The sequence below is a fragment of the Perissodus microlepis genome, chromosome 7 (genome assembly GCF_051167445.1).
Source record: "Perissodus microlepis isolate ML-2025 ecotype Zambia chromosome 7, ASM5116744v1, whole genome shotgun sequence".
Lineage (NCBI taxonomy): Eukaryota > Metazoa > Chordata > Actinopteri > Cichliformes > Cichlidae > Perissodus > Perissodus microlepis.
Window position 1 is genome coordinate 23,381,152 of NC_140467.1, and position 15,085 is coordinate 23,396,236.

The 15,085-nt window shown below is 41.5% G+C and overlaps 1 protein-coding gene across 2 annotated transcripts in view; it reads left to right on the forward strand.

Moving 5' to 3' along the window:
- Positions 1 to 15,085, forward strand: part of met (MET proto-oncogene, receptor tyrosine kinase) — a 75,385-nt gene that overhangs the window by 16,771 nt on the left and 43,529 nt on the right. For both annotated transcript variants that reach the window (XM_084934259.1, XM_084934260.1), the window contains one exon: positions 7,897 to 8,100. In XM_084934259.1, the coding sequence (XP_084790385.1) occupies positions 7,897 to 8,100 (204 nt within the window). The remainder of the gene's footprint in view (positions 1 to 7,896; positions 8,101 to 15,085) is intronic.

Consider the following 15,085-nt stretch of genomic DNA (forward strand, 5'->3'; position numbering starts at 1 on the left):
AGCTGCCGTTAAACCCCGAAGAAGAAGAAGCTGTGTCCCAGAATTCATAGCGCAGACCAGCGCAGTTGTCAACAATGGTGGCAGCTAGTTAGTTTTAATGTTACTCTTATTATTCTTTTTGGGTCACAAAATAAAGTTTAACATATTTTCAGGCGAGAATGTAGCTGTGTAAACCTCAAACATCTGCTCGGTTCATCAAGACAACACATATTTTCAAAAGCGCTCCGACGTTTTCGGAGACGTCTGTTACCCACCAGCTCGATAGCTAGCCGGGGGCAAGGCTCACTAGAGCCCGTGAGAACACCGGACTCCCGGCAAATCGTTTTCAAACCCACCGCCGTCTTTCGCTGCTCAGGTTAAACATGATATATAAGTCACTTAGATAACTTAAAAATATTATTGTTTGGCTTTTTTTAGTATTTTATTTGTTCCTGAGTAAATCGGTTTGGCTGAGAAATAAAGTTATAGTTTTTACACAGCTGACAACTGATTATCAGAAGTGTGAGATGCTCGAGAATATACTCCGGTGTCCTGTTATATTTTAGATAGCAAGGAGCAGACGGCTGAGTTTATTAAACTTCACCGAAACAATCTGCAAATGTCATTAAAATTTAATAAACTATCATCTTGTCTTTATTTTTAGTTAGCACATACCTTAAACACTTCAAGCTGTAAGCTAATGATAGTTATATAAGAGCAGATGCACGCTTGTGCAGTAAGCTGTACGTTTTACGTCCAATGGATGCATGATCTGATTAGTCGACTAATCGCAGAAATAATCGGTGACTAGTCGACTGTCAAAATAATCGTTTGTAGCAGCCCTAGTACAAAGTGACATGTGGGCAGGGATTCTAGTTAAAGCATTGCTTTACAAACTGTGGGGTAGACCTCACTGATGAGACCAGAGCTTCTGAACGTGGGGGTGGACCATTTGAATGAATAGGAGTTTTGGCAGTGAATAATAAGCTACCAATAAAACTGTAGTAGTACTTAACAAATAAAAGTCAAAGGGTAAAGGATTAGTCTAGTTAGTGTTTGACATGATGTTTCATGCACAAAATGCAAACCAAGCATGAAAAGCCTAAGTTTATATGGTGTTAAGTATCTCCTATATCCAAAGCTTTTATGAAACACCTAGGACAAGAGCTGTATGGAACAATACCTAATATCAGTCACGCATGGGGAAAAACGACCCATCTGTTACTGAAATACTACAGAAATTGGTCTCGTACAGCAATTGCAAAACCTCCTTCTGTATGTGTGAATTCAAGAATGTATTAAGAAGTCGATCCCTCTGCTTCCCTTTTAATCTCCCTTTTTTTACTGTAATTGAAGCTACTGTGTCAGTCTGACCAAAATGTATATTTGAAGGTCAACTCTGGAAAGCTCATCTGAAGAATGTGCCATTGCCTTTCGGGAGAGGTGGAATGAAAGACATTCTCAGTGAGAAGAAAAAGTATCTTTTGGCTCCCAGTCTTCAAACTCAGCAGTCCATCATCCTGCTCCTTATTTTGAATTGTGCAAATCCCCAAGAAGAAGAGGAGAGAAATATGTTGATTCATGCTGGAGAAGAAGTTGCTCTGTCTCACAGAGGTGAAAAATCATCCCTCGCCGTGTTTTCTGAGATTATATTTTAGTCTTTGACTGGAGGGAGAGGAGACAGGATAATTATTCATCCGGCCAGGTTTCAGACAGTTAAGGTGATTTACTAGGGCTGAGAGACTGGAAGCTGCATTGTTCCTTTGTTGGAGAAAACACACACAACCATACACACACACACCAGCAGATTATTTAGAATGGACTGAATCTGTGTGTGTGGAGGGAACTAAAGGAAACAGAAAAAAGAGAGGAAGGCAGTTAGTGGACAGAAGAATTAAAGGGGGATGAGGAGCAACATTTAGCTCAGGGACAGCTAATGGAAAATAGTAGAGGAAGAGTAGCTTACAAACACTTTCAGCATTTCCATGAAACAATAAGATTTGTTTTCATTATCTTGGCTGAGCAGAGAAAATGATATCTTCCTGCCTGTGTTGTGTGAGAATTTTTAGTTTAGTCAGGACAGGAGGTGATTTGTTTGGCATATTAGATAAATAAAGACAACAATCAAGCCATCTTTCCCCTTTCTTCATTATAAGAGTGACTTTCGCATCAAAGGATCAAAAATTGTCATGAACTGAGCGTGGCATGGCCTCTGAAATGCGTTCATGAAATGTAATTTTGTACTATATATAGTGAGTTAGAATAGTGTAAAAACAATACATTACCTCATTGCAAACACTGTCGTTTTCCTCTGTGTGGAGTTGTCAGCTAACTCTCGGGCAACTTAAATTTTTTTGGTTAAATGAGTTCTCCAGCAGTGCACAGCCTGCTGACTTAGTTCAATTCTGAAGTGACACCAGACATGACTCACCTGTGAATCTTCACTCACCCAGTTAATCAGAGCTGGTCAAATGGGTCCAGTTGGCAATTTTTCTGTTGCCAAGTAATTATTGCAAATGTACTTTTTACAGCAGGAATGCGAGCCACGTGTTTAATATCCTGACAATGGTGATCTGCTTTTACAGCTGCATACAACTGAGTGTCATCCTTGTATCTGTAGAAATCGAATAGTTGTCAGATATACTGCTCAAAAAAATTAAAGCAACACTTAATAGGTTCTTAATAGGGGAAAACCCATGCTTGATGTCTGTATCATATGGATTTTGGAGTGTGTTAGGAACAAAAATTATTTGACATTGTTTTAAATGAAAATGATCAACCTACAGAGGGCTGAATTCATAGATACACTGAAAATCAAAGTGATTTTATTCCAGCTACTCAAATAGTACTCAGTAGTTTTTATGGACCCCCAAGTGCTTGTATGCACGCCTGACAACATCAGGGGATGCTCCTAATGAGACACCAGATGTTGTCCTTAGGATTACCTCTCACATCTGGACCATGGCATCACTGAGCTCCAGGATGGTCTGAAGTGCAACCTGGTGGTGTTGGATGGATCAAAATTTAATGTCCCAGAGGTCTTCTGTTGAATTTAGGTCAGGGGAGCTCGGGGGGCCAATCAGTGGTGTCACTTCCTTCATCCTCCAGGAACTGCCTGCATACTTGCGCACATCAATCACTGTTGTACACCTGGAGGCACCCAGGACCCACTGCTCCAATATAGGGTCTTACAATGGGTCCAAGGATTTCATCCCAATACCTAATGGCTGTTTTGCAGCCTGTAGAGGTCTGTGTTCCTCTACATGAAAAAGCCCCAGTGATAGCCTGGGTCCTCAGCTGAAGACAACCCAGACTATCACTTACCCATCACCAGTCATGGTGAACGATTTTAAAGGCGCCATAAAGACGCTTTAACATCTATCACATGTGCTCAGGGCTAGCCTGCTTTCATTAGCGAAGCACAGGGCAAGAGTAGTTGACCTGCCAATTCTGGCATTCTGTTGCAAATGCCACTCGGGCTCCACAGTGCCGGGCAGTGAGCACAGAGCCCACTGGAGGACGTCGGACCCTCAGACCACCCTCATGAAGTATCTTCAGTCACACCAGTGGCCAGCGGGAGGTCATTTTGTTGGGCTCTGGCAGTGCTCATCCTATTCCTCCTTGCACAAAGCATCAATCCTACTGATGGGTTAAGGACCTTCTATAGCCCTGTCCAGCTCCACTACAGTAACTATCTGTCTCCTGGAATCTCCTCCATGCTCTTGAGACTGTGCTGAGAGACATAGTAAAGTATTAAAGTATTACTAGTATAGTAATATATAAAGAAATATAAGAAGAACAGGGGGGCAGAGATACTCCATACACAGAGAAGGAATTAGAGTATCATTAACAACTTTAGTAATTGTTTCAAGTGAAAAAAGTGACTAAAATGGTTTGGGAAGTTTGCTGAGGCAAAGTTATTCTTCTTCAAAGTGTTTAGACAAGTTAATAATTAGAAAAGCATAGAGTTGAGATTCAAATTAATCTTACTATCCATTGAAATTCTGCAAAAATATAACAATTAGCAACAGCTGTTAAACTAAAATTAAACTTTTATAGCATGTATGGCACAACTGCAAGATAGTTAAGTTTAGAATAAGTGCTTATTGACATCTTCCTAACTCAGTGTAATTGATTTTGAAGTTGATTGAAAAATGTATTGCTGTTTGTTTTATTTGGTTATCCATATATAATTAAACAATAACAACGTTTTTTTGTTTTTGTTTAACACTGATTCAAAGCACATGGGGAAGCTCACGAATTCTGAGTACTACATAACCACAAGCTCTACAAATATGCAGTGGTTGTTCAGATTAATAAAACTCAAATATGCCATACTTGTGCGGTTTAAGTATTTGGTTATTGACAAATACACATATGCCTCACATTTTTAGAAGATGTGGTTACATTTCACTACAATCATCACATATTATTCTCCCTGTCTTCTGTTGGACCTGTTTATGTGTGCAGATGTTTTTCTCTACAACACACACTTTCAGACTGTATATTGGTACCAGCCACCTGTGCATTTTGAACACACACACACACACATCATGGTTGTTACAGCTGTTGAGATCAGGTTGCAGAGTATCGTGCATACTGACTCCAGGTGGGGTACAGTAATGTGTGTCCCAACATAAGTGCAACAATACCCTGCTGCAAACATACACACACGTGTACACAGACATTCTGGGCCCATATGTGCGCACGTTGCATTTGCTTTCTCTTTCTCTAAAAACTGCATTCACACACACCCCAACGACAGCCGAAACCTCCCTGCTGTCTGGAGTGTGCAATCGCACACGCGATCAAGAGGTCAAAGGTTATTTGAGGGAGAGTGCCAGCTGAGAGGCTAGCAGTGACACAGACCTCCTGAATTTCATGAGTGCAAGTTTGCTAACACAGTGTTATACCCCCACAACAAGCGGTACATTTTTTTTATATTAGCAAAAGTGCCTTTAACCTTTTTTTTAATCATTTTCCCCTGGATTGGCACTGAACACACTGTCATACCGAAAGCCTCTGCTGGCTGTAACCCAGTCCATGCTTTATAATTCAGGTATTAGTGTATCTCTTCACACTGGACCCAGGAGCAACAGCGAGAATATGAAAGTGACATTGAAGCCTATGTGGATCACCTTTCACCCCTCTCTTGACTCTCCTGAGCAGTGCCCCAGGCTTTTGGGAGCTCCACAACGCCGAAACCCTATCGCAGGGCCGTTGTTTTGGGGACAATAACTGCTGGTTAAGTACGGAGCAAAAGGTGTACAGTATCTCATGTATGTGCCCCGTGGTGCCTGTTACACGACTGGAAGACATGTTCACAAAATGGCTTGAAAGATGTAGAACATCTTGCCAGCACCATAAATCTTCTAAAAGATGAATGTAAGAAAAATGTGAAAATGTTGCTTTGAACTTAGTATTACTAAGGTCATTGATTAATAACACTTTTATTAATACTGACGTTTGATTGTGGAAATAGTGGGGTGCTCTTTGCAGAGTTCCTCTGAGATTCCTTCACTTTTTTTCTGTTTTTTTTTTTTTTTTTGACTGTCAGTTGTTGAAATTGCACTTCTTCTAACTGGCAGTTACTGAATAAAAATATTTAATTTAAGTCTCTATCAGACTTTAAGGGAAACGTCACCCTCTTGCAGAACCTGTTTGACTCTGTGGCAAACTCTCTGTCTCTGTGCCAAGAAACAGCCAAGGATAACAGCAGCGGTGCTTCAAACGAAGCTTGTCAAAACAGTCTTTTCGACTGTCCAATTTCATTGCTTTGATCTTTCAAAATAATTTAGCAGAGGGATGCCTCCTAGACCCTTTCTGCTCTATCACCCAACGTCCTATTCCACTTTAACAAACACCTAAAGTCCTGTTTGTTTGCTCTGAAAATGATCAGCCTGGGGCCTGTTTTTTGAGCTGCAGGGTGTAATCTCTGTAGTGATCGTGACATCTCCATCTGCTGTAGTTTTAGGAAAGTCGGTAGTGTTCTGGCCGATTCATATGTGCTCAGTGTGATTGATGTTCTGCTTGGAGTTGTGATCAAATGTATGAGAAGGGTAGACTTTGTGAAGGTGTTCTTACACATACACATCAACAGATAAAAAACAGGTTTGTGTCTTGTTTGAAGAAGAGGTGGTTCTCTTGCCTCAGCCCTTACAGTGTCCTATGTGTCTACTGTCCTACGTGTCCATGTACTTATCCAAGTCTAAATCAATTTCAGTCGCAAAGTGTCATTTCTGAAAAACATTTCCTCTTTAAAGCCTCGCAATTCCATCCATATCAGCTGGCTTCATCACCTGCCAGCTGTGGACTTAACAAAAAAAAACCAGCCAATCTTTCTGCCAGCTTTAAATTTCCTCCACATTTTTGCTGGTTTTGACTTAGCCATTGTCTCTCTAATTGCAACCACTGGCCTTGTGGATATTTAATTTAACCAAGGTTTGTTGCAGCATGCTTGCAAGTCAGCCAGGTTTTTCTGCTTTCCTTGCCTTCCTCTCCGTGAGGTCCTGTTTATCTCTGTTTAAGTAACATCACTGAAATTGAACAAAAAACCTTCAGATTTATTACTTCACCATTGTTCTCCCGAGTTTCAAAGCTTGACACTAAACAAATGATGCAGCATATTTCACACAAACCACAAATAACGACCCAAGCTTACTTTAGGTAGAACCAGAAAAGGATAATGAGCCTGTAAGTGATTAGCAGTTTTGGAGGCAGCCAATTAAATTGTTGCCCTTTTGTGCACAATAAATGGTCACTTCCAAAGTCATGAACATTTCTGTGTGGCATTAAGTGGTAGACGTTAACTGTTAGGACTGTACACACCGAGGCACTGAGACTGTCTACAAGTTTCAGCAATCATTCTACTTGTACGGCCTGCCCATTTTTTGTGACTACAAAGAAAAGGTTGTCAACCACTGAAGTTGAGAAGACAACAGAAAGTAGAGGTCTGGTCAAGCAGCCAGGTCAAGGACCTTAAGAGCCACAAGAGGCCCGCCACTCTCTGGGTCATTAATAATTAATGAAACCCGAGGCTAGGACAGAAGGCCATGACTAAACACAAGAGTCCGAACAGTGAGAGCAGCGCTGGGCAGTAAGAGGAGGGGGGTGGTTATTGAAAGAGAAAAGACCCTGAATCCAACTCTGGCTTCAGTCCGTGCTTTCACTGTATGCTCCAGAGGCTCCAGACACAACAATGTGAACAACCCAGCAGCATTTGCAAACTAAGAGAGTAACAGATTTTGGTTCTAAACTCATGAGGACAAAGAAATACAGGAGGAGGGTGGAGAAAGCGAGAAAAAGTGGGGTTTCCCAGTTGGAGGGAGAAAAAACTGCACATGGAATGAAAAACAGCATGAATATCTCCTCGCTGTTTCCCATGAAATCTTCCAGTCCTCAAACCTCTGTTCAACAAAGCATGTACTTGCCCTAGAGGTACTATCACACTGAGACCTCCACTACGAGCTCGGTTTGATGAAAGAGTAGCTAAGAGTGGGCTTAGGAGGTTTTGGCTCCTGACCCTCCCCCAACTGAACAGAAATGAAATAAGATAGCTCAACATGATATTATATAACAAGTCGTTTTTTAGAATCTGTTTGGACAAAGAGATCAGATCTCGCTTAAAAGTATATTGTTTTATTTTTCTGGTAATCAGATTTTTATGGTTATGCCATAATTTTCATTCTTATCCAAGTTTACTGATTTTAATCATATGTTCCATATCGGATGTTTTTCATTGTTGAACATGACCACACTGGTATTTGACATTTCTTGGCTACATCATATATCCTATCAGTATCATGTCTCTAACCACAACAAAAAGTACTTTCTCCACTATTATGTCCGTGTATATTATTATTCTTGTGGCACGCTAGAGGAAATTTTCTCCCACTGACACCTGTGGTTTCTTTGCAGACTTCATCAGATGACTGCGACCCCCATGAAGGAATCCACGAAGGAAAAGAGAGCACATATCGCCTACAGGTGACCCAGTTATACCAGAGGTTAGAATACTGGCACAAAGACTTGACAAACACCTTGGTGACCTCAATTACTGTGGTGCCAGTCCACGGTCGTGCTGTGGTATACCTAGGAACTGCTGATGGACGTCAAATACAGGTAAACAAGTCACCATCAGTGTCTTAATTTGCCTGTCAAATGCATGCAATGTATTCTACAGGCCTGCATTTATAATCTTAAAGCAGTTTCCCTATCTCACTGTTCATGTAAATGTGCCAGGATGTTGATCGATGTCGGGTGAAAGTGTCCTGCAGGAGACACAGTAGAGAAAACAACTCCAGGTGTCTTAACTAGAAGCAGGTTAGGGGAAACTATCAGCAAGCTCCAGAATCTTCCAGTTTTTCACAGTTTGCTTACCTTTGAACTATGCTCAGTGAGCTTTCAAAGAACTCTATGTTCTAACTAGTCATCTGAGCAAATACAGTCCCTATTTAGGCTATTAGTGCTCAGACCAGCAGTAGATTCCACGCCTCTGGTCATTCTTTTTAAGGATGTTATTGGATGACTTTATAAAAGAAAGGCAGAATTTCAAGGTCCTCAGTTTATTAATTTAATTTTCTTAAAGGATGTGTGATTTGAGTTATAGAGCCAGACGTTTTTAAGCCAGAAATGGCCATATTTGAACAGCAGGGCTAAGCTGTCAGCTAATGCTAGCTACACTGGTTAGCAAGTAGTTTCCACAATCTCCATGTTACACATATTCCGGAAAATTTGTAAAATATGAAATATCAATAAATTAATACTAGACTGTGACCTAACAAACTAGAAGCTAAAACTTTCTCTAAGAATTCAGAGAATTATGTTAAATATACTTTCAAAGTCATACCTTATAAGCATAGCTAGCAGCAATAAAAACACAAAAAATTAACAGTACTTTTGTGGCTACACACCTCAAAGTGGTCGCTACTCTGGTAATGCATACAGTAACTTTAAGCCTTGATAGAAAAGTACAAAAACATAAGTTTAAAAGGAATCACATTTAAGACTAATAAATACCACATGCAGTCATTTAGTATTTAATTCCAATGCACCTGAAGTTCAAATGAATATTTAGCCTGTAAGAGGTACTTTAGCTAATTAGAGTCATGCAAGGGCGGATTATCAAGGTAAAACATAACATTTTGGCTTTCAGTTTAATTAAGTCAATATGACAAGCCTGTGTAGCTGCATCTTGGACTGTGACTCACCATCTGCAGCTACTTTCAGTTTTCTTGTGGTGCTGAAGTCATTTACTCGGACAATAAAAGTATGCATGCAAGGGTTGCAGCTGAAAATACAGCAAGTGCAGCAAGTGGTGCATTGGTGTGTCTGTAAAAAATAATAAAAACAAAAAACTGTGGCAAATGGAATGAAATGCATAAAGTAAACACTAAATTACCTCACGTGTTTTTGAAACACAAGAATGAGAAGACTCATGGAAAAGAACAGCAAGAAAGATGTGGAAAAAAGGGCTGACAGCTGCACGGAAAGGCAGCGCAGGATGGAGGAAGGGTAGAGACGATGGTAGTGGGGCGTGAGGGGGGTTTACAAGTCGAACGACACGTTGATGGTGAACGGCGAGTTTCACTGACACGTTCTCTCACACGCCACATTTCTACTCCCTGAGTGTCCCGTGCAGCTGTTGCTATGCGTTTCTGTACCGTCAAACACCACCACTCCAGCCCCTCCTTCAGTTCTGTTTTTGCGTTTTTGTGGCTGCCTGAATTGGATGTGGTTCATTGTTTTAGCTAAAAGTCTGAAGAGGAGACCAGCTGTAATGCACTACAAAGCTCGCCATTTCATTTGTTATTGCGTACAAATATCTTTTTCTAAAAACGGACCAAAGAGGGACATTAAAGTCAACAGTCAGGAGGGAAAGACGCTGATCAGGAATAGTGGTTAAAAGATATTTCCAAGGCATGAAATCCAAGTGAACAAAGAAAACTTAGTGAAAATCATTAGGAAGATATTGTAAGATCATAAAAAAATGATGAGTAAACCTTTTGCTTTTCGGATTGATCTTCTCTCATTCATGCTTTTACCTACTTTTAACCCGTGGAGTGCAACAGTCTTGCTTGCTGTGGGTTAAAAATTTCCATCAATCAATTTTTTAGCAGAAGAAGCACCTTCCCTATAAAACATCGAGGGAAACTCTGGTTTTCTAGTCACAAAGGTGGGAAATGTATGGGTGCAAACATTGCTTGTGAATTTTAGATGCACTTGATTTTGACACAAACTGCTTCAAAGCTATTTCAGTTGCTCCTTTGTCACAAGGGGTCATAAAATCAGGTATCTCAGATGTTATTCCTAACAAAACCACAAAAGGTTGTGTCTCCACCTGGAACCAAACCACTGTAGTCCCACTTCACCGTTTATCTATTCTAACCACTTTGTGTTTACCATGAAAATTTTGTTGGCTCATTGGCTCATTAGCTTTTCTTGTCCTAAACTGGGAAGGCGTACATTTGAACTGATGACCTTCTGGCCACCTGCTCAGTCTCAGCCCAAGCTATGCAACAACAAGACAAGAAGCTGTGAGAGGTGGTCGTCTTTGCTATAGCAGTTCATTTCATTGTTAGTGCGGTAGAAAGAATATGTCAACTTTTCATGTATTTCAGTTTCCTGGTTGTTCCCAATGGACAAGGTGAGAGGGAACATAGGGTAGAGGCAGTGAAAGAAAAAGAGTGTTGTTCACCCCGATGGACTCCATTCTGGCTCAGGAAGTGTTTCCCTCGACTTCAGTTAGGCCACTGTGGGAATAACACAGTAGCTGTGTTTATAGGCCAAATTTCCCCCCTGCCTGCTTAATACAATAAGCTGTAATTTACGCCGCCATTCCCTCCAGAGAGATTCCTCTTGTATGGCCTTGTCCCCAGAGGAAAGCTACCTATTATATTCAATGATACAAAGCTAATGTTGATCATGAGGCCCAAACAGTGGGAAGAATGATGCAGGAAAACCAGACATTTCTGAGGGTGAGGGCGAGGGCAAGCCGTGTATCAGCCAACCAACAAAATCACATTTAAAATTTACAATGCACAGAACTGTAGGGATTTACGGGACACTGACCCACACAAATGGACAGAAGATTTACTGATTTATTCATGTTTCTGTTTTCTCGTTTTGCAGTAACTTCTCATTGAGGGACTCAAACTCAAATGAGGCAACAAAGTATGGTTAGCCAGTCATTACATGTCAGGTCCAGATTGACAGAGGTAACAGTGTTTCTGTGTGAGCGCTTCAACTGAAGCAGGTCTGAATATCAACAGTGTAAATGCAAAGCATCAATTAACTTACAGTAAGCAGAAGAAACTGTGTAATAGTGCATTGTGTAACTTTTTTTGTACTGAACCAGAAATCACAGCTATAACGCAGCCCTTGTTCCTGCAGGGCCCTGTCAATGTGTTGGAGATATGCTGGACATGATTTGTTGTGTTTCCAATACCACAACTCTCTTTTTTGAGTATAAATAGCGTTGCAGAGTTGATGTGGAAAAAAATATGTGTAGGTGGGTGAGTGTATTATTTAAAAGGATTAATGGCACTGGTGTAACCGCACACCCTATTAGAGACCCTGTTCTGTGCAGCTTGCTGCGAGGTCTGTAATTGCAGCATAACCACAAGTGATGAATGGTGTTCCAGGTGTTGGGTGCGTGTGCACGTGTGTGGGGGAAATTGATGTGCTTTCGATCATTTCTTGAAGCTCTGTTGATATTTGATGACATGTGGTCATGTATTGCATGTAAGTACAGTAAATTGTATTGCAAGCGTCAAGCTAACTGATTGTCAAAAGTGTCAAAAGCATTCATTCTAACCATCCATCACCTTTTGGAAGTTATGGCCGCAGCACCTGAAAGCACTGGAAGGATCTGTAAAATCCCCTGGCTTCCCAAGTTTGGAAAACTATGCATTCACAGCAGTGGGGTGTCATACACTGACTGGCCACTTTATTAGGTACATGGTATGTTCATATCTAATCAGCCAGTCACATTTCAGCAACCTGTTACATTTATTTCACTTCAATTCAGGCAAACAGTTGCCTAAAGGTGTTTTATATTGTGAGGTAAAGCTACGATAACACAGAGAAAACCCCAACAATCAGACGACCCCCCTATATGTGTTTTGGCGACAGTGGGAAGGAAAAACTCACTTTTTACAGGAAGAAATCTCCAGCAGAACCAGCCTCAGCGAAGGGCAGTTGGGGGCGAGGAGAGGAAAATGGGACAAAAGACATGCTGTGGAAGAGAGTCAGAGATTAATAACAACTAAGAACTAAGAACACAAAACTGAGGATACAGTTGACACAGGTTCAGCACAATGAATAATAGAAGACTGAAAAAATGTTGCCTTGTTTGAAAAGTCTCTCATCTTATCAGGTTGATAGGGTCAGGATTTGACATAAACATTATGAGAGCATGGATCCATCTTGCTTGTATCGCCAGTTATTGGTGATATTCATGGTGGTATAAAGGCGGCAGACTTTGGCCCCCTTATTACTAAGTGAGCATTTTTCAAAGCCCACTGCCAACCTAAGTATGTAGATATTCTGATGGGCTGCTTCTTGCAGAACTGTGTGACAAAGCTCAAACATTAGTCAAACTGGTTACTTTAACATGGCAGTGAGTTCACTGTACTCACAATGGTCTTTACCGTCACCAGATCTCAACCGAAAAGAATACCTTTGGGATGTGCTGGGACAGAAGATTTGTCTCTCGGATGTGCTGCCGACAAATCTGCCAAATCTCCAAAATCCCTGAGGAATGTTAAGGGTAGAAAAAAGTGCCTTGGTACAAAGGCAGGGTACATGAAGTACTGCCAGACTATCAAAATGTGGCTAAAAGACAAATCTGAGACATTTAGATCAAATGGTCACTAAAGTTTTTCAGGAGATGAAAAAATGCCAGCTTCAGTATGAGGACACCATGTTTTGTCAGAGTCCAGCTGTTGTAAGCAAACTTCCTACTCCATTCACAGATTTCTATAGTTTCATTACTGTGTCATTGTTAGTGTTTGAATACATGTGACCTCTGTGTAGTGTCTTCTCTGGTCTGCATTCACAACAAAAAGGCAATGGTTAGAATGCTCTCTTTTTAATGTCGTGGGCAATCGGCACAAAATCTCGCAGGAATCCTCCATTATTCTGAGCATTACATTTCCACTTGCAGTGTGATCGTATAGTGGTAAATTTATACAACCAAAATAGAAAAACTTCAACACCATTAACATTGCATGTTAAATTTCCCAAATGAAAGGAATATAGAAATATATTTTAAAGCTGTACATGAAACAATGTAAATTCTCTAAACAGTGTGGCACAGTCACATACCTGCATTCACAACAAAAAGGCAATGGTTAGAATGCTCTCTTTTTAATGTCGTGGGCAATCGGCACAAAATCTAAACGGGAAAGCAACAACAGAGTTAGCTAACTATGCTCCCATTTTGTTTCCTCTCCTCCCAATAAAGAAATCTCACATAAACGTGCACTCAGTTCAACATAAAGTCTGGAGAACTGACCCGCAACAAATGATGTATAAACAACAAAAATAATCGGGTCAGATTGTATTACTTTAACAACCTGCGATATGATTTTTCTTCCCCACGACATTTGCGCATTCCTTACCTCGCAGGAATCCTCCATTATTCTGAGGATTACCCAAAATCCCTTGCCCTTTGTGAATGTTGCAGGGTGACTTTTTCAACAGTAGGTGGCGCCAATGTCCCATTTAGCGGGATTTAACTTCAACTCTATTTAACTATGTTACACACACCCCCCTTAAATCCTGCGAAATTGGGGCATGACAACAGAAAAACAGGAACTTCCAATGCATAAAACATAACAGTGTGATCGTGGGAGCACAATATAGTTCAAGTCAGTTAAAAAAACTTTCCATATGGAATAAGGCGAGCAAGAGAGCGGCCAATTCCCCTGCCAACCCAGATATGAAAGATGCCGTATACACCTCCCATGATGTGAACATTGCTCCAAGCAGGTATTACCCAAAACGTTCTGAGTAACAGCACATGCAAAACGGCTAGTAATCTATCCTGAAAACATATTTCGCACAAATGAAAACAAGGAGTCAACTGTCGACACTGAATCATCAACCTGTTGTTCATTGATCTCACAAATGAGACGTGTTGGAGGTTTCACAGGTCTACCTGATCTAGTACAAAGAGGTGGTGGCTGTGTACGCACTACATGGGCCTCCGTACTCAGGTGTGTGTCAGTCACAAGATCAGGGGAAAGGACATGTTGAGCATCTCCCGCCAGAAGCTGCGAGGAGGCACTCCGGGACACAACAGATTCAATAGAGGGTGCAGGGGAGGGCAACCGGGAAACCAACGGGTCACACACAGCAGGCGGGGCCACAGTCGATTCTGCTTCAGAGGTTGGGACGCTCAAAGCCGCACCAAGAGAACAACCAGGTTGACCAACCGCAGAGTCCCCGTCACTTGCTTGGTCCATCTGCATGAGCCAGCGAACCGTCTTCGTCTCACCATCCTGCACATCACCTGGAAGTTCTGGTTCACCTTGTCCACTATCTGCAACCGAGGGGCAGGTTGACACTGGTATGCACTCGTTTCCTGCAGGAATAAAACTCACAGGAAGTAGTAGGTTTCGGTGAACAACTTTTTCCCTGAGTGTCACAGGGTCTCTGATGTGGTACACATTGATGTCAGGTTTCACAGATGCCACCTCAAAAACTGTGGATTCCCATTTGTCAGCGATCTTCCTCTTTCCTCTCTCACCACGATTAGCAAGCAAGACTCTGTCACCGACTGAGAGGGGCGCACCCTTAGCCTTGCGGTCATAATTCTTCGCCTGGCGAGCCTGGGCAATACGGCTGTTCTGTCTGGCAATGCGGGCAGCCTCAGACAGGTCACGCTTCAAATGGGCGACAAATTCACCGTGGTCAATAACGGCACCATCAGGGAGAACATGCTGGAAAACAACATCAACAGGCAGACGAGGAATTCTCCCAAATATGAGAAAAAAAGGTGCGAAACCTGTTGTTTCATGTTCAGTGCAATTGTAGCAGAACGTCAACATCTGAAGCATTTGCGGCCACCTGGCTTTGGATTGAGGGGGCAAAGCCCGTATCA